This window comes from Pleurodeles waltl, chromosome 6 (genome assembly GCF_031143425.1).
Source record: "Pleurodeles waltl isolate 20211129_DDA chromosome 6, aPleWal1.hap1.20221129, whole genome shotgun sequence".
NCBI lineage: Eukaryota > Metazoa > Chordata > Amphibia > Caudata > Salamandridae > Pleurodeles > Pleurodeles waltl.
Genome location: NC_090445.1, coordinates 1460506443 through 1460529535, shown reverse-complemented (window position 1 = coordinate 1460529535; position 23093 = coordinate 1460506443). Strand labels below are relative to the sequence as shown.

The following is a 23093-nucleotide window of genomic DNA, read 5'->3' as shown; positions in this document are numbered from 1 at the left end:
GCCAGTGAAACTTTAGAACACTCTTCCACTGCATATTTCTGAACTGAAAAAACAATTATTATTTAGGAAACATATGAAAACATGGCCTTTCACTTGTAAATTGATTCTCCAGCGCTCTAGCTCTTTGGTTTGAAGTTAAATTGTTTTGGGCCGCTAGCTCCTTAATGCCTTTGGGTATATATGCTCTGTCCAAATCTTTTTTCATTTCATTTCAGTTGCATGTTGCTAGTAGGCATGCAACCCAAAGCCAATTCTCCTTACTCTAAGGGGTATCTAATACCTAGCATTTCATCCCTTTGAATGAGGCATATTCCAGAGTGAAATGTATGGCTATACTCCCAGACATCTGGTCTGCACAAAAGGTACCTTTTCCAACCTACAGATAACTGTTTTCGGTGAAACAAACACATTCAGAATTTGTTTCGTCATCCAGTGATTTTATCGGACAAAGAAAGTTTTATTATTATAAAAAACAGAAAGACAATCAATAAAATAAGCAAGTAGGAGCTATCTCCTCACACCAGGTGATATGTGAAGTGTTTCTAAACATGGTGAATTATGTGTTTAAGAATACACTGAAATATATTTTGTTAAAGAAAACAACAACAGAAATAGTGCAATTTTAACATAAGGGAGCAAACATTCCCTAAAACACTCTTACTAAAGTCATACTACTTACAACCATTGTCATTGTCTCTTCTGTCACAACTTTCAGTGTATCAACAACTGATATGTAGCCAAGCCGCCGAGCGATTGAGAGGGCAGTATTACCATTCTAATTAGAAAAAAATAAATGTCATGAGTATTATTATACGGAACTATTCCACATTGGATTTTTACATTGAAAGCACATTGTTCTGTCTATGAAGTGCTGTTTTGGTCAGGAAATGGGTTATTTGAACAAGATGGATGAATGATTGATATGTAGCAAACACTAGTAAGGCAAAATAACCAATTATTGCACAACAAATAACTTTTAGGATCGCACATTTGAAAACACCCTTGCACTGTCTTACTTGTTTTCAACAATCTAGTCATTTAAAGACACCTGATGATCATGTAAACACTCCAGTGCGTTTAGGCTGTGTTAGCTTTAATAAACTGAAATGTATATATAATTTATTACCTACTGGTGGTAGCCTATAGGTAGGGTAGTTATAGTTAAGACCTAGTTTCTATTGAAAAAGCTTCTTTTGACTTGCCTATATCTTTGGCTTGGCGAGCCTTCAAGAACTTTTCCCAAAAAAAGTGTGCCCTGCAATCTTGCTGTGCATGGAAAGTTTCAGGGTGATATGTCAAGGAGGACTCAAGAAAAAGGTGGGGGTCAACATTTGTTTTCCATGTTAAGTCCTATGGACTCTTTAGACACGCCTGCAGCCCCAACCGCTGGGTGGAATTACACCAAATTTGGCAGAAAATAGCTCTTGGTCCACAGATGAGCCTTTTTTTTATTTGGTGTAAATCCATTCAGTAGTTCAGGAGATCCAGATTTGGTTACCTAGGGTTGTGACGACTTCACGAATACTGACGATCTTCAACCAGAAAGTGTTGACAGCCATTTTGAGAATTAGCTTCAACCAAGCCTAAAAAGAAAATGTAAAAAACAACAACAAAAAAAGGGGGCAGGGTACCTTTACCCTATCCCACTGGCCTTGGTGCAAGGGTCTGCCAGGACCCCCACCCCCAGGCTAAAAAGATTTTTTTTTAAAAACAGTGAAAATCACAACTATTTGTGAATTTCATGCCATTTAAAAAAAAAAAAAAAAAAAAAAAAAAAAAAAGGAAGCCTGGTCTCCTGAGCTTGCTTTTATTTCTGCCCCCCACCGGGCCAGTCCTCAGAGGCACTGCCAGAGAATAGGACAGGGGTGCACGGGGCTAAATTAAGCAATAGAGGGGGGCTGTGCTGCTCCCCTCATGGAGCCATAGATGGCCCTGGAGACTGCCACCCACCAGGGCCGGCTACTGCTATCCCACAAGCTGCCCACCCTTAGGAAGTAGCTGTTTGCTTTTGCATGGTGGGAGCTTACAGCTCCCATCAAGCAAAAGCCAATATAACTCCATTTGCAGAAAGCGGAGTTTTCATCTGTTACCCTGTATGCAAAAATGGGTGCACTGAAACGGATAAAAACATTGCTTCCACAAGCAGGAAGCTTCTTTTTAAAGCAGCTACCTGCTTGCTGGAGCAATGCCGTCTCCGTCAGCAGCCCATTGTGACGACGGGGGCCCTAAGGCTCCCCCCAAGGTCCCCAAAGGCATTCCCTTAGCATCCTTTATGCAGCTGTAGCGTAGGAGATGCAGTATACATTTACCCAGGGAGGTAGCACTCACTAATAAGCCAGTAAAAAGTATTCCGTTTGGGTAGACATTTTGCAAGAAACAGCAGCCTCTTCTTGGCTAAATACCCATGGCTGGATTCATTCTGGTACGATGGTCATTTTACAGAAATTAAACCTCAGAGGCCGCCGATGTTTAATTTCTGTAAAATGACCTGTAAAACAAAGCAGGTGCCCTCATTGAAGCTTCACTTCTGTAAAGTACTAATCAACCTAACTTTTGCACATGATCAAGGCAGAGCAAGTGTGTTTTCTCAGCATTTCTACCTTGAAAAATTATCTATAATCCTTGATGGATGTGTTTGTATCCGTGCCTTTTTCGAGCACAATATCTCATGTACTGACTGTGACAAGTGGCTTCTTCATTATCAACTACTGCTGAGACCCAACTCTGCGTTGCACACGGGATGAGGGCTCGGTGATTATAGGGGGCTGTTTGATTATAGGGGGTTTGCCACACGGTCTGACCAACCCTCGCTGTGCATGGCCTTACACTGGGTTGGGTGATTATAGGGGGTTGGCCACAGGGACTTGCTGCAGGCCCTGCGGCCAACCTCGGCCATATATGGCCAATATCCATGCACCGCTGTGGTTAAATTAATGTATAGTAATTAAAATACCTTTACATTTAAAAAAACATTGAAATTCAGTGCAACGTTAAAGTTAGGAATAAAATTTAAAAACTGTGAAATTCAATTAAAAAAACATAGGTTACAGGAACACTCACTGCAGCTGCTGTCTTGAATGTTTCAGGGTGATCCATAAAGCGGGGGCAGAGAAAAGAGGAGGGGGTCCCAAAATGTGTTTACCCCATGTATTTTCCTAAAGGTATTTCGAACACAACTAGATTGGTTGTGTTTTGGTAGCCATTACAAGACTCAGGAACTTGGTCCCTGTGTCCTGAAAATTACTTTAAAAAATATGTAAGGGGGCAGAGAGAGCATACCCAAACCCCAAAGGGCATATATGAGGTTCTGGATGGACCCTTTCCCCTTATATTGTCTGGCCACAACATGGACAACACGTTGTGGCAGCAATTACAGGACTCTGAGGAATGGTCCCCATTTAAATGCATTGTAGTGAATGGCAGGTTTTGAGAGTCACAAAAAGGAGAACGTACAAAGGGTGATGACAGACTGTACATACACTATAAATCACTTGTTGGTGGTACCATACTAATTTGAGGAATTGTGGTGTGTTCTAAGGTGATTCTACCCTGTGAAAAAGTCTTCTGCTGGGATTTCATAAATCATGTTTGAGAGAAAACTGTTTTCTCATGATCTTCCCATAGAGGTTATGGAAGGTGCTCCAGAAGCTAAAACAATAGCATTTTTTCTCTAAATCCAAACTCTCTTTCTCAACCATACGAGAATGAAATCTGACATTCTCAATAAAACATGTACTTCCAACAGGAGCAACCTGTCAGTTGACTCCCTTGTGTTCTACTGCATCCTACCAGAGTGTTCTACAGCACAACTAGAGTGCTAACAGTCTTATTTATGACAAAAGTGTGGTAACACCTGAAGTCATCTTGATTGAATCAAACTGGTAAAACTTAAAACATTTAATTTAGAAAGGAACAAATTAAGGAGGTTAATTTTGTCACAGCAATTATGGCAAGAACTGTAGAAAGAAAAATTAGGACTTGTTTTAAGTGGTTCTCAAATATCTTCCAACAGGAGCAGACTGCCAATTGACTCCCTGGTTATCAGCAGCTTTATATATACACACACTGTTCTAATGAGCAACAAGTGTGTTAATATTCTGAATTTATGCCAAAAGTGTGGCACATCGGAACGCCATCTTGATGGATTCAAAGTGGAAAACTGAAAGCATTTTAAACTGAGGATACTGCAGATAATGAGGAAATTAGGAAGCTTCATAACAAAGTGTCCAAAAATGGCCACCAGAGAAAAAAAGAGCCCAAATGTAGCACAAATATCACCCACATGTAGCCCAAGTATAGCCCAAGGACAGAAGTATGCAAAACACTTTTTTTTGTTTTTTTGCTGTTTTACATAGCGCAGAATTGATCCGAAGGAACTGAGTGCTTTACATGAGCATTAGTTACATCACACATGGACACAATCATTTTGGTTTTAGGGATGGGGAGACAAAGTGAACTGCCCAGAATCACAGGATGTAGAGCTGATGCTGAAACTCGAATCTGATTTCCCAGTTGCAAAGTCTGCAACTCTGGCTGTAACAACACATTCTCTCCCCCAAGTTTAACATATAATTAAGTGATCAACTGGATAAAAAATACATTAAGATAGCAAATAATGTAAAAGTACTTTGCAGCTATTTGAGAACTCAGATAATATATCCTCTTTTTAGCTTTTCAGAGCACTACCCATAATTTCCATGGGAATAAGACCCTCTCATTTTTATAATTATAATTTCTAAAGGTAATGCTTTAGGTATTACATTTTTGATTACATCACGATGACATTAGGTGTGCCAAATGTTTGTAATAAATATAGAATGTTGCTGAGGCAACAAGCTGACCATGTTGGGCTGATGGGTGGGGCAGTGGTAGTACAATGAACAATGGAGGGGAGGGGAAAAGGGGGTAGGGGCAACAAACCAACCATGCAGGACAGGCTGTGGCAATATAACAAACCACTGAGGGCAGAAGGAAGGGGCAGCAGCATTGCAACCATACATGCCAACAGACCCAATTCAGGTAGGAGACTCTGGATGTTTTTAGGCCCAAAAGGGCCTTATTTTATCTGTTGTTTATTTTTTTAAAACCTCCCTCTTACTAAGTTCAAAATGTTGGCAAGTGTGGGACATTGGATCACAGAGGGCAGGAGGAATGGGGTCGGGACATGGACTCGGATAATAGAGGGCAGGAGGAAGATGGGCCGCGGCATAAAAACTGACTGTAGACGGCATGGGTCAGGAGTTGCAGTAGCACAGTACACCACACAGGGCAGTGCAGCACAAAGGACCATGGTAATCAATAGGGAGGGGAAGGGCCATGCACATGGACAACAGAGAGCAGAGGGAAAAAGGCAAGGGCTGCAAGCTGGCCACACCAGACAGACAGGAGGAACAGTTGCAGCATAATGGACCATGAAGGGGAGGAGGCAGGGGCATGACAACGGACCACACAAGGCAGGAGGGAGGCCTGCACATGGGAAACGGAGGTCATGGGCAAGAGGACAGGGCAGGAGCAGCAGGCTGACCATGGAGGGCACCCAGCATGGGCACTGGAAGCACAACGCACCATGGAGGGCAACAGAGAGACTTTAATGACATACCCACGGACAACAGAGGGAAGGTCAGGGGGAGTCAGGGGCAGCAGGCTGACCACACGGGCAGGTGGGAAGAGCTGGGGAAGCACAGAAGACCATGCAAGGCAAGCTGGAGGGTTAGTTGCAGCACAACGGCCATGGTAGACAAGAAAGAGGGGGTAAGGGCATGCACAAAGGACCACAGTGGACAGACACAGACAAAAAAGGGCTTGGCAAGGGACTTCCCAACAGACCAGACAGGACAGGCAGGAAGAGCAGTTGCAGCACAACAGAGAATGGAGGGCAGAAGGGAGTGTCATCAAAATGGACCCTGAAGGACAGGAGGGAAAGGAGGGCCATGGAACTCGGACAGGCAGGGTGGAGGTAGCAGGGACAGGCTGTAGCCATCTGACCATGCTAGGCAGGTAGGAGGGGCAGTGGCAGCTCAACAGACAGAGCACAGAGTAGATAGGAGGGGCAACGGCAAGTCCATGGAACATGGAGGCAAAAAGGATCGAGCAGGGGCATGCACACTCACTGTTACATTTGTAGTAAAATTACTGATGACAAAACTCTGCATGGCAAGGGTGTCAGTAATAGTTACAGTCACCTGAGATAACTCTAACTATAACTGGAGACTTTCTATGGTTGTGTCCGGTTAAAATGTGAGCCTAACTATAACGTCCCTTTAACCTTTGTTTTTTTAAGTGACTATACACATCACAAGAAGTCAGTACATACATATAGCCAGAAGAGGACAGCATGAACCACCCTTCAGACTGGCTGCAAGTGGCAAAAGTTGGCACCTTGGTCTTTACCCCAGCTCCTGGGTGGCCTGGCATGCTGCTGCCAGGTACAGGCATTTCATGGAGAAATGTAAGGAGAGGAGGCTGGAGCAGCTGCCTATCATTACTTGTGAAGATGCTCTTTCAAGACTGAACCAGACCCACAAGCTGGCAAAGAAGAGCTGTATGGCCACCAGACAATAATGACGTCTATTTTCTCAGAGGCTGTTCTAGAAGCAAGCACACAGCTTCATGGGTAAGTCTGGGGAAACACAATCTGTTAAACTGGAATCGTAAACCTCTTTGTATAGTCTTTGTGAGGTGCTGAAGTCTAATATCGGCAGGGAGTACAAATGAAGTGCATTTGCTGCCAGAACTCTGATCTCTGTGATTGAAAAAGCATTAACTACAGGCCATACCAGTATCCCTCATCCTAACCCGCATGTTGGACTATCAGAGAATACACATTTTTGAAAAATATTTTTTGCAGAGTTCAGCGTTCTGCTAACCTCAATGATGTATGTCACCTTAAAAAACAAACTGAACACCCTCACCCTCCTCTTGTCCAGTTTGTGTTTCCTTTCTTTACATTGTAGCACAGAGACCCGCGCAACATTAAGACACATGCCTTTGTGTAAGAGCTTTCAGATATGAGATTTACTCAAAGCTCTGATTAGTCCTAAAACAAAGAAACCTATTCACTGGCGGCATTAGAGGACGTGACAGCACCGCTCGGTCTCGGGACTTACCACAGTGATTTCGTTGGGGGAGGCACCATGTTGCAGTAAAACGTTGATGACATGGGTGTGCCCCTGCTGAGCAGCCTGGTGCAGAGGAGTGTACCCATTCTGCAGAAAGCCAAAAAGACACACCCGTAAGGTCACTGGTTCACTTGTTTATTACTTAACGAGCTGAGAACCTCCACTGAACTCACCTTTGTTTTGGAATTTACTTTAGCTCGATGTTGAAGAAGATAATTCACCATTTTTATGTTCCCATAGTGACATGCGACGTGCAGGGGGGTGTAACCCATCTGTAAAATAAAAGAACGCGGCTGTGTGATGACCTTTATCAAGCAGCAACTACTTTATCTAAATCTGTGCAATTTTTATGACAGCAGACGCAAATAAAAAACAGTCTACAAAGTAAGGAAGACTAAACTAACATGGACAAACTTGTCGCTACTAAAGTTGTAAAAACAACATATCAGTACGGACGTTTCCACATACTATACAGGATTCATTTCTGTTTTCTTTCATTTGTTTTAAAAATACATTGTATTAGATTATACATCACTATGCACAACGAGAGCAGAAGTTCGGATATGATATTTAAAGGATATTACCGAAAGGGCATAGAAGATCATGAATGGATGAATACAGAGTGAAAAAAACGGGTAAGAGATAAGACTGTGAGTCGGGAGATTAAACAACCTTAGAAGACGTGATTTCTTGGCAGGTTTCCGCGGAGAGTTCAAAGTGCAGAGAACTCCCAGACATCTGAAACACCTCTTTAGGGTAAACAAATAGGCCGGTATAGAATGAGGGCCGTGCAAATACTGCAGAAGAACATTAAGGATCCGGCCACGAGTTGCGCGGTAATTGTGGGGTGGTAAATACGTACCCCGACAATTAACGTTTGTGCGGTATCACCTCGTCATTATCATGTAATTATAAGGTTTTGGAAAATGATGGTGCTGAATCACCCTAACGGGCCAATTACCAGGTGCATAATATACCTCTTTTGCTCGGTGGTCGCGTGCTCGGGTTTTACCGCAAACATTCCAAGTTTAATAAAACCTACCAACTTGTAATTCCCTTCCGACCACAAAGGTGAGTTTTCACGCCTAAGTAAACTTTTGTCCAGGAGACGTAATCAATACAAGTATATTAGGGTCACTTGATCAAACCACTAAGCACGGGTGACAAGGTAGGTTTTCAAAGGTTGGACCATCAAAATAACGGATGGCTATACACTTGAATGAAAATTTTACTATGGAGGGAGAGTGCGATTCCGAGGCGAAGGCCATTCAGGAACTTTTGTGAGGCCTGGAGCAAAAACATGTTGCATAGCCCTTACCCATGGAACCTGGTTTCAATCCTCACTCACAGCTTGACAAAGCCATGTAACCCTAGTCACTTACCTTTCTTTGCTTTGCGTTCTTTTCCATGATCGTCTCATTTGAGAGCTTCTTGAACTAATACAGTTCTGAGTGTACATAATATAAACATCTCTCCTGTATGTGGCTTGATAGCCCATAAAGGTGACCCATCTATGACAATGACGGCCCTATGTAGGAAGCATAAAGCAACTGCTTGAAGGTTGGCTCACTAATAAAAATGTGATCAGGGCAGAAGCAAGAAAGTGCAATACCCATCCAGTGGCTGAATTGTACAATTTTTCAACCATTTCGCTTGTGATAAATGTTTCTCTATGGTTTTTATTCTTCTGATTTCTTCTAACAAATAATCTTTATAAATGGGAGGGGTTTACCTCATAGATGGTTCCTTGTCACTCACTATACTACTTAGGGAGATGCTGTAAGTGTAAGGTTTAGTACTCTCCCTGGACAACAGTAACTAAGTGGTTTCAGATTTGTCATAATTCTTAGCATAACAGTAAATTCTACCCGACTGATAGCCAGTAGCATATCTGTCTAAAGTAGATCTGTTTTTCACTTGCATTTCCTCCTGGAAAGCATCCAATGTGCAATCAGAAATTATAGTTTCAATCTTAGCTTCACAAAACTGAGTGACTTTAAGAATTACTTTTCTTCCCTGTGCCTCCTTTTCCATGATCATCACATTCAAGATTCCTCATTTTCTGACTATAAATCAAAGCACTGCCTCTCTAATTTTGGATGATTTTTATAGTGATCAAACATTTACTGTCGTCATCAGGCTTAATCAAAAAAGTAAACCTGTTTGTACAAGACACAAGAGAAAAAGCTACAAGAACTGGATCACAGGCTTATACTGTTGTGTTTTTAATTAAGCCTGGTAAAAACTTTCAATTTGTGACTATTTGATCACTAAAAAAACAGCAGCTGTCTTTAAAAATGTCAGCATGAAGCTTAGACAGCTTGTTCTGATAAAGGTCAGCTGGGAATCACGCATTTCACTTTTAGGAACCGGAGGCCTTGATAAAGCTGTGGGGAAGGTGAGAATCCACATCAAAGAAACTATATTTTTTCTGATGAACAAGAATTTATGTAAGCAAAGGAAAGCAAAACCGTGCCTTGAAATGACTTCAATTAATTGGATTAATGCTTGAAAATGTATTTTTATGTATACATCAAAATGTATTTTATTTAGAAAGAATTTTAGGATTAGACCAAATTTGTATACTGTGTCAAAAATAGAGTATTTTTTAAGACAAAACAATTTTATGTTTTATAAAAACAATAAAAGTGTCTCAAATCTAGAACTTTTTCCAATTAAAATTGGGGTACTGGTGTTTTGGAGAGCACAGTGGCACTATACTACCCTTCTCCCTAAACACCATATTCTTTTTCTGCCAAAATGAAAGTGTTTGTTTTACGTCCACAACAAACAGGAAAAAACACCAGTAGGACTGGAGGATGCATCACGTGAAAGTATGTGTCCTGAAAGGGCAAGTATAACATCTAGTCCATCGGGTCCAGAGTAGCTAGAATGTGGCCCAAGGTGAGCATTTTGAATTGGTCCTTCTGAAGGAAAGCATCCAGGAACGAAAAGTCTAACATCGACCTAAGCCTGCTGTTCTTTTGGGCAACAGGAAATAGAGGGATCAGCCTCCACTGGCTCTCTTGCTTTACCACCTTCTCTATTGCTTCTTTGTCCAGTAGCTACTGAACGTTCGTAGCAAGGATGGAAGCATGTTCTGCCAAAGTTTGGGTAGAAAAATGAGGAACTGGAGGAGGGACTGACAAAAAGGAAAAGGCGGAACCCTGACTGACAACTTGCAGAACTCACATTCTGAGGTAACTGAATGCTGTTTGGGAAGATTAAATGCGTATTCTGCCCTCCACTGGCCACATGTGCCCCCAAAGGGCACTCTGGCGATGATGGTGGCAGGGGAAGAGGAAGACAAGGACTGGTCAAGCTGCTCTTGGCCCTGTCTTCTACTGCCACCACATCCTCCCATAAGAGTTCAATAGACTGGTGGACGAGTTGCCTTGGCAGCCCATAATGAAATGCCAGGGCTTCGGAGTAACCAATTAACTTTTAGAACTGCAGGTGAAACTAACCAGAGAGAGCTAGCAAGTCCAAAAAGCAGCTGCAGCACGACTATTATGAATTGCTCTAGAGTTGAAGCAACCTTGTCTCCAAAGTGTCTGGAGCTATAAAACGGCATGTCCATGAGTGATGCTCCAAATCCCTTGAGAAACACACGTAGCACATCCAGGCATGACAATGAATGATCACACTAGCTCTCATAGCATGGACTATGCAGTCTGTGTGGTGTCTAGACTGTTCCACAAGATGTGCTTGGCTGCATCTCGTCCATCATGGATCATCTGGGAAAAGTGTTCCAAAAATCATCAGGGAGAGCAGGCAAAATCTTACTATCCTTATCCCAGATGGGGTGGGTGTATCTGCCTAGTAGACAGATTCAGCATCAGGATACCCTCCCGGGTGAGTTGTGTGCTTTACAAATACACATTAATTAAAAAGATTATTTCGAATTACCAAAGCACACCAAAATAGTCCACAAAGTCCATATCGTTTAGAGTATATCAATAAAAGTTCTGAACACGTCTTGTGATTGATTAGGATTTATTCTTTCCAAGGCACGATGAATCCAAAAACAACAGCCAACACGTGTTTCGTAATGAAGGCTTTGTCAAGGCTGCAAGAATTGATATGTGAAAGAAAGTTTAATGAGACAGAATGACGATAACAGGGAATCATGAAAGTTGTTAAGGTTCCAAGACACCAAATATTAGTTTGTAACTAGTGTTCTACACTTACAAATGATGAGGTGAGTGACTCCATAAACGATGGCGGTTTTGAGATTAAGAATGAAATAATCGCACATCTTTTATTATTCATAGTGCTTGATGGGGTTATACAAGAGTGAATGATAATGCTTGAAGGACTGTCCCTCAAGGACTTCTGGTGCATGGCCCGGCACTCGGAGTACGACTTCAGGTCGTGGTCGCGCTCCAAGCACCACAAACAGACCCGATGCAGATCCGTCACCGACATCATGTGGTGACAGTTCTTGCCTGGCTTGAAACCGATCTTCGGGGACATCTCGACGCACAAAAAACTCACCAAAAAAACTCAACAAAACGGTCGAACTCGGTCAAAAAGAGACCTGGGTAGCTCTCTCCAGAACAGTGCGTGGCTCGGAAAGACAAGAACTGATGTCACTGCGCTAAGGCGGCATCTATATACTGCTCCCAATGTCAACACGGCAATTACGACACCAACGGAGTCGACCGACGCCACCTACCGACGCACAAGGGTATTGCTGGAAGAAAAAATCTCTGGATACAGTCTGACGCCTGGAGGAAAATTCTAAAGTAAGGAACCTGCAACTAGAAGTCTCTATCAGATACTAGATTACAAACCTATAGGTCATCAAAATATTATTAGTATTAGTAATATTATATTATTAGTAGGAAGTTGAAAAATGGAACCCAAGTTAAAACTGGATGACAAACTGGTACACTGTTATAGTTTCCGTTACTGTAAACGTTTAGGAATAAAGGTGATCTCCAAGAATTTACATGTCAATGAGTAGAATTATTAGCTACACTATTAATCATGTGAAATACCTGAAACCGATTGCATATTTTTTGTTTGCTGGGTGATATATTTTAAAATTAAATTTACTACAGAAATCATTATTTTGGCAATAAGTCGGTAGGAAGAATGCAAGGGAAAAAACACATTATTTTTTTAATCAGAATTAACATAATTATTTTAATTGCAATTTTAACTATATCCTTTTTTGGTATTTGACCTCTAAATAAATGTAATTATTGTTTTATTGAATCTATGCCTTACCTTCCTCAGTATATAACTGATGTGTAATTAAATGTAATAATATTAACACAATGTTCAATAACTTACTTTATATTTAATTTAGTAGCCTAAATGTATCTTCTAACTTAGGACCTCATTACAGCCTCGGCGTGGCGGTCCGACCGACACATTAAGACCCTTGCGGTTAGACCGCCAGGGTACCGCCGTCACCGAAAGGATCCATGATGCCGGCAGCCTGGCGGTGGCAATCGCAATAAGCCAAGGGTGGTGGTCTATGCAGCACTGCCCTGCTGATTACGACCTCGTTCTCCACCAGCCTTTTCATGGGGATTTACTGCCATGAAAAGACTGGCAGAGTATAGGTGCAGGGAGCCACGGGGAGCCCTGCACACCCAATGCACTTGGCATGGGCAGTGCAGGGGTCCCCCAGCCCAGCACCATTGCAGTGTTCACTGTCTGCTGTGCACCATCACAATGTTCACTGTCTGCTCAGCCTAGCGGGAAACACCTAATAGGTCCGACAGGGTGGTCGCCACTACGGCAGCAGCCACTGTGTCAGGAGTTTGGCGGACGGGCTTTCCCGTCCAGCAAACTCTAAATGATGCCCTTAATGCTTTAATTTATTAAAGTTTATACCTTAACTTTCAAGTACAGTTAAGCATTTGTCGTCATGTAATAGCCTGGTTGTATCCTTTCAATAGATATAATTTATATTCCATGATTTTAGTAACCAAAACACTATCTTTTAAGTTAATTGAATTAACATTAATTTAATAACCTAAACATAACCTTTAAATGGGTTTTATTTATTTACAACTATTTTCATTTGAAACCAAGTTTATTCCATACATATTTAAAGTAAAATTATAGTAATGTATTTACCTAATTTTAACCTTTAAAGTATTATAATTGATATTTTACTTTAAATAATAACCTGAACAATATATTTAAGAGTTATTGAAATTTTTTAACTCGTTTAAAATTGTATGTATGCAAACATAATTTTACAATTGTGAGTGTGTTCGTATGAATGCGGAGGGTAGGTATCGCAGAACCTCCTGAACACTCTCTTTTTAGTATCGGATTGTGTTGTTTTAGTTTAGTATTTTTAATTTCAATTTTGAATGGCCCTTACTATCATTTATTCATATTAGTTACCTTTCAGAATGTAATAATCAGTGATGCAGTTTCTGATGGTATATTTATCGGTCTTTGCAATATCATGACCACAATACAGTAGTCACTCAATGTGGTGGAGGTGCACTAGACTATATGAGCATTTGGATTCTCAAATTTAATGGAATGTTTACTAGTGATTTATTGTACTGATTACTCTTATGGTGTGTTCATATTTCTTTCGCTTGTCAAAAAAATAAAATCAAATAAATTATAACTGTAACACGTTCCTTTGTGACAGGTGTATTTACATTTACTACTAAAATGGTTCCCAGCAAGGGTTTATGGGACACACAAGCTTTTAGCAGCATAAAAGTTGAATTCAAATTCCCAATGACCCTTATCTGATTTCCTCCTTCCAAACCTGCAACTTTACCATTACCAAAAACCTAAATCAGTAGTTTTTAACCAGTGCTCAGGGGACCTATCCAGGGGGTCTGTGACTGCTTAGGAAATTAAATATTAACAGATTAATAAAGTGTATATAAATAAAGAAGCAGACTGTAAAATTTAAAGTTTTTAAATGTCCTGTAAATGAGAAGGAAATTGAAATTGGTGGCTAAAAACTTTACCTGGTATCCTCAGATTGAATCGAGGGACTATAGCAAGTACATCAAACCAAATATAGGCCCTCATTCTGACCTTGGCGGGCGGCGGAGGCCGCCCGCCAAAGTCCCGCCGTCAGATTACCGTTCCGCGGTCGAAAGACCGCGGCGGTCATTCTGACTTTCCCGCTGGGCTGGCGGGCGGTCGCCTTCAGACCGCCCGCCAGCCCAGCGGGAAAGAGGCTTCCACGATGAAGCCGGCTCGGAATCGAGCCGGCGGAGTAGAAGCTGTGCGACGGGTGCAGTTGCACCCGTCGCGTATTTCACTGTCTGCGCAGCAGACAGTGAAATACATGTAGGGGCCCTCTTACGGGGGCCCCTGCAATGCCCATGCCAGTGGCATGGGCACTGCAGGGGCCCCCAGGGGCCCCGCGACCCCCCCTACCGCCATCCGGATCCCGGCGGTCCGACCGCCGGGATCTGGATGGCGGTAGGGGGGGTCGGAATCCCCGCGGCGGTGCAGCAAGCTGCGCCGCCGTGGAGGATTCAATGGGGCGGCGGTACACTGGCGGGAGCCCGCCAGTGGTGCCGGTCCGACCGCGGCTTTACCGCCGCGGTCGGAATCCCCATTGGAGCACCGCCAGCCTGTCGGCGGTGCTCCCGCGGTCCTCCGCCCTGGCGGTCAAAGACCGCCAGGGTCAGAATGACCACCATGGTATGGATAATAGGTAGCCTCAACTGAATTTTAAAAAGCTCTAACCTTCCCAATAAACCTAATATATATATATTTTTTAATATTTGTTTGAATTAAATAAAATAATTAATCATTTTGTGTATTTCTGTGATGAATGTTTCTGTTTTTTGGTGTATTGTTATACGGTTAAATAATTAAAATTTCTTGATTCCAATGATGTCTTAGTGGGGGAACTCTAATTCCAATAATGATTCCAGGGGCAGAGAGGACCCTGGATTCCAGTAATGATTAAGTGGGGGGCCACAGAAGTCAAAAGGTTGATAACCACTGCACTAAACATTATCCTTACCCAAACCTAGCTTTATCCCTAAACCTTACTCTATCCCTAAATGTGATCCCTCCCTTAAGTCCCTACTTCACCAAACTCATTTCCAAATCCTTCTCTTGACACCTTTTCTTCACTTTTTTTAATTTTGTAAAAATGTTCTTCTTTTATTTTGTTTTCTTCAATTCTATGATTTTTCAATCAAACTATTTTGTTGAAATAGGTTCCTCTGAAATGCACTGGGATTAAACAACAGATACCCAGAACTACAGCTCTTATAATTGAGATTACTGGAAAGCAGCAGATCCTGGATGTTAGAAATGGGGTTTCTAGTTGGCAGTCAGTTTACATCTTGTCCACGGAGGGACCCTCACTCTAGTCAGGGTAAGGGAGATACCCAGCTCAGATAATACCTGCTCACCACCTTGGTAGCTTGGCACAAGCACTCAGGTTTATCTCAGAAGCAATGTGTAAAGCATTTGCACATAACACACAGTAATACAGTGAAAACACTACAAAAGGACACTACACCGGTTTTAGAAAAGTGGCCAATATTTGTCTTTGTAAAGAAGACCAAAATGAGAAAAGTCCAACATACAGTAGAAGATATGAATTTTGCAAGAATTGACTTAAAAATACAGTTCCTTGAAGTCGATAGCTCCGTCCGCGGCTATCACAGTGTTGTGAACAACAAATCCAACAGTTGAGGTCGGCAGTGGCGTAATGCGCCAGCTGCGGTTTCGGGAAGACCCGGAAACAGTATTTTGGAAATGTAGGGCATTGTGATCCTCGAGATGTGATCTCGGCAGGCGTCAGTTCTGGAGGTCGGTGCAGGTGTTGTTGGGCCCTTGAAGTCACACATGTTGCAGATCAAACTCAGGGCTGATGACAAAGTCAGGAGAGCTGGCGCTGGTTGTGTCGAGGCTGCGGTGCAAAGCGAGACAATGCGATGTGTGGTGCCCACAAGTTACGGTGCAGGCAGCGGCTCGGTGACAGCATCCTGTGGCGCTGGTTAGACCAGGGCTGCGGTGTGACGCTTCACACCGCAGCCCTGGTGCAACGTGCAGTGTCTCCAGGTCGCGGTGCAGGCAGAGGCATCTTCGTGCTGAAGTGCCGTTGTCGGTAGGCCCAAGGTGGAGGTACGACATGGCTCAGGCTTCATGCGCTGCCCGCGGGTCACAGTGCAGATAGGGGTGTCTGTTCACAATGCTGGAGTCAATGGCACTGATGTCAGAGGACCGGGGCTGCAGTGCGAGACTGTGCTTTGTGTACGTCACAAGCAGTGTCCACAAGCCATGGTGCAGGCAGTGACGGCAGTGTCAGGGTAGAGCATTGTCATCGGAGATACCAAGGCAGCGGTGTGAGCAAGGGGATGCAGAGTGCAGGACCTGGGTTACGTGCAAGCAGTGGCTCGGTGATGGCATCAGGCTTGGTGATGGCATCAGGTGGTGGTGTCAGTGAGACCTGGGTTGGGGTGCGAAGCGGGGAACTGCTCCGTGCATTGTCATCTGGGCACGGCGCAGGCAGCGGCGTCATTGACGGTGTGGTGGTAATTTTTTTTCTGTTGCAGCACAAAACACTCGGTTCACAGTATTGTAGGTAGATTAAACTGAAGTCTTTGATATTCCTTCCAACAGGAGGCAATCTCTACTTCAAGCCCTTGGAGAAACTTCACAAGCAGGATACACAGCAAAGTCCAGTCTTTGCCCTATTTAAGGTAGAAGCAGCACCTACAGGTAAACCCAGCAAAGCACACACAGCAAAGGGGCAGTACTCTTCAGCTCTTCTCTTTGGCAGACATTCCTCTTGATCCAGAAGTGTTCTAAAAGTCTGGGGTTTTGGTTTGGGTTCACTACTTATACACATTTCTGCCTTTGAAGTAGGCAAACTTCAAAGGAAAGTCTGTGTTGTTCACAAGATCTTGCCTTGCCCAAGCCTGGCTCCACATGCACTCCAGGGGGTCAGCAACTGCATTGTGTGAGGACAGGCACAGCCCTTTCAGGTGCAGGTGTAAGTTCCTCCCTCCCCACTCTAGCCCAGGAAGACTCCTCAGGATATGCAGGACACACCGCAGCTCCCTTTGTGTCACTGTCTAGAGGGAATTTACAAACAGCCCAACTGTCATTCTGACCCAGACGTGGATTTCCCAGGTAGGCAGAGGCACAGTAAAGTTAAGCATGAAAATGCCCACTTTGTAAAAGTGGCATTTTCAAACACACAATCGAAAAACCAACTCTACAAATAAGTTGTACTTTTAAATTGTGATTTCAGAGACCCCAAACTCCAGATCTCTCCCAATGGGAAACTGCACTTAAAAGATATTTAAAAAGAGTCCCCATGTTGACCTATGGGATAGATAGGCCTTCCAATAGTGAAAAACAAATTTGGCTGTATTTCACTATCAGGACATGTAAAACACACCGGTACATGTCCTACCTCGTACATACACTGCACACTACCCATTGGGCTACCTAGGGCCAACCTTAGGGGTGACGTACATGTAGTAAAAGGGAAGGTTTGGGCCTGGCAAGTGAGTGCACTTGCCAGGTCGAATAGGCAGTTTAAAACTGCACACACAGGCACTGCAGTGGCAGGTCTGAGACATGTTTACAGGGCTACTCATTTGGGTGGCACAATCAGTGCTGCAGGCCCACTAGTAGCATTTGATTTGCAGGCCCTGGGCACACATTGTGCACTTTACTAGGACTTACTAGTAAATCAAATATCCCAATCATGGATAAACCAATCACCAATACAACTTACAAAGGGAGCACTTGTACTTTAGCACTGATTGGCAGTGGTAAAGTGCACAGAGACAATAAACCAGCAAAAACAAAGTCCAGCATACCATGAAAAGAGGAGGTCGGAAGGCAAAAAGGCAGGGGAAACATGCCAAACAATGCCAGGCTAACACTGGACTACACTGAACACATAGAATTCAAGCACTTAAACACTTAGCCAAGCACTTCTCAAAGTTTTAGCTTCCGGGAACCCTGCTGACTCACTAGTGGAAGCCAGATACCCTGCCTAAGAAACATCTATGATTTTGACCTCAATGTACTAAAATACAGAAACAAATGTACAGCAAAGAAATACACAAATTATGAACTATCAGACTTTTAATTGGAAGTTTGGTGCTTTTCAGTACTTTGTTATATTTCTAAAAGAAGGAGCAAAATGCTAGATTCTAGCATATCACGTTGTATTTATTACCACTAATGTGTTCTCTCTGTTTGTCCTGCATACCAGTGCTTTAACTGAGCTCACCAAATGTCTGTACTAGATTTCATTTACTATACTTGCACTGCTCCCACAAATCAAAGTAAGAATGGTACCTTAACTTTTAGCCTGCAATTTCAAATTCCCTCACTTGACACAGCATTTGAAAACTTTTAATTTTGCTTTTTGCATATGTACTTTATTAATCTGCTAAGAATGTATAATTTTCTAAACAGTTGCAGACCTCCTGAGTAAAGTTGTGGAACACAGGTTACGAACGACTGACCTCACTAATTTGAGAACTGGTCAGACAACTGCAATGAAAGTGAACTCTGGCAAATACTTTAAACTAGATGGGAACTATGCCACTCAATGAATATGGCTAGAATTCAACTTCTACCTGTCCACAACCATTCAGTGACCGCACATACCAAGTCTTCGTTCAGGCCTCAAGGCTTAATGAGTGACACAAGCTATAGAGTAACACTCAAGTTGGCACCCACACTGACGTGGCTACTCCTAATCGGTCTTATATATTTTAATTGACATTTTTATCTGTAAAGCTGAACCAACTAAGATTTTAATCTTTTGAAGAAATGCTGACACAACTTATACAAAAGTTTTTCAGGTTTTTATTTTTGTGAAATCCATACTAATGATTGCGGTTCAATGTTACATATTATTTTACATCTATGGACTGATTTAACATAATTAAAATTAAACATTCTAGTTGTATAGAAAAATGCTTATTGTTGTATTTTGGTTAGGTCTCATTTCTGTGCAAAACTCAATTTTGTACAAGATGGTAGCTATCTGTCACACACTCGTGCTACCCCTGCCTCCCTCCCCCACCCCAGGTGCACATCCTCTCCTCACAGACTCCACAGACTACAGTCAAACTGATGTCATAATAGTAGTTTAATTTCCAATGCTGCTGCTGTTCTGATTCCTTCCAATCTTCCATGGATTGGATGTAAAATTTTAACATGCATTGATAATTTTCTGTTCCTTCACTGGGTTATATTCATTCAGAGAAAGTCTTACTGTTACATGTATTGTTTTAGTTTGCACATCTGCGGATGACATTAGCCTAGAGGATGCTGTATAATTACCTGAGAAATTGGAATGGTGCTTATGTGTTAAGGCATGGGTACTCACAAACATTTTCCAAAGGCCAAAAGGTGTGGTCTGTGATGTGTCCGAGGGCCGCATTAATGCCAGCGGAGTGTGGTCGGTCCAGGAATGGTGGTGTGGGGGGGCATTGGCAGTAAGGTGGATGTAGGGGAAGCAAAGCATATACACGTAGTTGCTGAATTGCACAATGTGAAACCATAAAACCTGGGATTAATCCCAGCTACCCCACCTTATCAAATTGTGTGATCTTAGGCAATAGTTTTATTTCACTTCCCTTCATTATCACATAAACAGGACTTAAAAACGACATGACTTCAGGATGCCCGCTGTATAAAACCTTCTACCATGTTTGATTTAAAAAACTATAAACGTTTACTTGTATAATCAGAACCCAGGTCACCCAAAGGGTGCACATGACAACCGACTTGCCACATTTCACAATTGGCGTTGTTGTCAGGGTAGGGGGAAGAATTAAAATTTCTAAATTCATGTTTGAAAACTATCATTTTTAAAATAATACTTCTCAATGCACTGATATAATCTGATGTACTAAAGTGAAAAGGTTCTGCATGTTAATTAAATACACTTTTGGAATTTTGAAAAGGCTTAATCACATGTTTATACTTTGCTGCAAGATGGCTTTAAAAATGAAGGTGCTCCTAAAGTTAAGTGATGCAGGACTCAACAGATACTTCCTTTCTTTAGCTATTATCCTCCTTTAAATAAATTCTTGCCTGTTTCTTAAACATCTTTTTATTGTTAGCATCTCTCTGAGTAAACAGCAGCATAGTGCTGCTGTACACCCGTACCGTACTGAGTTTCAGTGTGTTAAGGAAATTAGGTTTACTCTTCTTGTGTTCTGATTTGCTAAAGATATGATAGCTTTACTCGTGCCACGCTGATTATACAATATTGCTAATTTTCAATGCGAGAATTGTGTACAAGAACCCCATGATTTTAGGGGTGAGCCATAATACTTTTCTGTTCTGCTAGGGATGCTGGCTATTTTCTTAATGATTTTGCTGCCTAGTGGGACTTGAAATACTACAGTTTTTTGGTTACTGTATAACTCTGCCCTAGAGAGCCTTTATGACATATACCCTGTACCGCTTAGTTTGAATTTAGTAATAAAAGCCTATAACTTTTCATTGATCTAGAACTCAGTTATTGAACGGGGCCCAATTCAATTCCTTTGATCCCATTATTTTTTGTAATGGTTTAACTCTGCTAATTTGATATTTGAGGTGGTGCGCCTTAAAGCAGGGACACAGTGCCTTGTGAAATTGAGGTTTAGCACCACCTTTGATCCAAACTGTAGGAGAACCGAATGAGGTAAAATTGGGTGCCTAAATTTTTGGGTACGGTTTTGCTCCTGTAAACTGTATACCATCTTTCACCCGCAGAATCCAGTGACTCAAAACCTAGTACAATAACTATACAACAGGGCCGACCCATCTGAAAAAAGTTTTTAAAGAAACTATCATAGTAACCGGAAACACTTAGGGGCTCTCAGTTGAATGGCAATTAAACAGTGCATAATCTGAGCCGCTGGGGGGCACCAACACTTTTTAGGTTGAGGGCCGGCACTTACTGCGAGCAAAAGGCATATATTGAAACAACTGAAGAAGTGAAAGGTGGAGAAAGTAGAAAGCTGCAAGAGTGAGCTAACGAGTGAGGGAGAGGCTGTCAATGGATTAAAGAGGCCCGAAAAGTTTTTAGGGTTACGCTGCCTCAATATTCTGTGCTCGCACATTTAAATGCAGCGCCTGCGTATTGCGGAGGTCAGTTTTGGGCCCCGACATGTTTACAAAATAAGCACTGCAACTAAAGTTCAGCCAATGCCCTTGTTCAGTAAATTGTTAAAAGCCTATGTGACGGATAAATGCATGCACTGAGGGACGAATGTGAGGTAAAACTGTCTCCCACAGCTCAGTAGTCAGCCCTTCTCTCGGCTCGCTGAAGTTCAGACGTGGGAATGAGAGATAGGGAAAGATAGCACCGTGCCAAGCCGTACCGCACATCCGCGCGCGCTCACAGACTAAAAGTGTAGCGACATATTCCATTTGCACACGCCTTTAGTTTGACATTGAAAAATACCACAGGTTTACTGGCCTTTATGTTTTTTGTTTAAACCTGGGCGTCAATGGAAAGAAAAATTCTCGGAGTTTAACTGGCGCTGTGAGGATCACAGCAGGGCTGCTGATAGCGCAACCTTGACAGGAAGTTTACACATCTTGAAATATACAAAAAATGATTGTATTTAAAATAGTAAACCGCGTTCGAAACCGGAACGAACCAGGTCTTAAATACCAAAAGCCTCTTCTTTCCAGGACCTAAGCGTTCCGCTGATTTTTTGCGGGGCATAAAACTGGTTTCTTCAAAGACATTTATCAGTGTCAACAAAAGATACACGTTTTGGCACAAGTGCAGTAGTTTATTTCCAGAATACAGAACCAGCACGTAGGCTACCTGTGGGAAGACTGCACAGTAGAAACTCGATTATACACACATGAAGAAATATGTGCCTTCCACTTTCAGTCATCCTAGGAACAAGAGATCCTCAGCTGGGTGACAAAGCAAGTCCAACTGGGCCTCTTCCCTGCAAACACTTACTATGCAGGTGCCCACTGCTCATCCTAGCCTACAACACCCCTGAACAGGCATTAGTTTACCAATAACTAGTATCCCTGGGAAGGCCAGCAGTTGTACCGGCTTACTTTCATTACTGTCGCTTTGACCAGCGGTGGCTCTTCCGCTATAGCAGAGGAGGGTCACCCCCGCGAGCAGCAGCAGCAGCTGCAAAACTTTAACAATGAAAGGATAATAACATGTGTTTATTATCCTTTCGTTGTTAAGAGGGTGGGGGGGTCAATGAGGTTGACGGGGACGCACTCCCCTCAGTCCGCATGTGTATTTGGCCGGCCATCTTGGACTGGCCAAACACACATGTGCACTGTGCTCTCTCCAACCCAGCACTGTGTTGTCGGGGTGGAGAGAGCAGGCACAGGCTCCCAGTCGGCCTGGGAGCGCCCTGGCTGGGCACTCCAGCCAATCCAAATGTTACTCTGAGCAGCGTCAGGATTGGCCGCAGGGCAGGCTAGAAGCATGTGCCTGCCTGCAGTGAGCAAAAAAGATGAGCGGCGCGGCGGAGCAGGTACGTTAAAAATTTTTTATTTCATGTTTTTCTCCCCTCCACGCACATGGTGCCCCACCAAATTAATCCGCAGCGAGCCGCGACTGGCTTTGACCCCTTTTCCTTGGCCCTGGTCATCCCAACTTCATTCTGATAACTTCACAGGCCTTCACTCTGTCAAAACATTTTTAAAAGGTCCAACGTTTTCAGGAAATTTTCAAAATGTCCAGACTCTAAAGGGAACCAAGAAGACTGCATTTTCAGAAGAGTATCTGTGCCACAAGTTTGTATTTCCTAGTTAAGGATGTTTTCCCCTAAATATCAGGGGTAAATCAGTCTATGAAGCGCACTCTCAGGAACCAAGCCTGCAGAGAGGATGAAAACTCCAACGCAGCAAAATTACCTGTTTCAAGCCACTCCCACAATGGACTTTACAGCTGCAATCTTTTGCTCTTACAATTGCATCTTAAATATTATGCATTCTGATTTGATTTCCTGCAGAGAAGAGGTGCAGAGCTTAAGCAAATGTAATATT

General features: G+C 42.7%; 1 protein-coding gene across 34 annotated transcripts in view; it reads right to left on the bottom strand.

The window, feature by feature from the left end:
* ANK3 (ankyrin 3) overlaps positions 1–23093 on the bottom strand; it is a 1678649-nt gene that overhangs the window by 333874 nt on the left and 1321682 nt on the right. For all 34 annotated transcript variants that reach the window (XM_069240922.1, XM_069240928.1, XM_069240923.1 and 31 more), the window contains 3 exons: positions 7292–7390; positions 7107–7205; positions 680–775 (listed from right to left, as the gene is read on the bottom strand). In XM_069240922.1, the coding sequence (XP_069097023.1) occupies positions 680–775; positions 7107–7205; positions 7292–7390 (294 nt within the window). The remainder of the gene's footprint in view (positions 1–679; positions 776–7106; positions 7206–7291; positions 7391–23093) is intronic.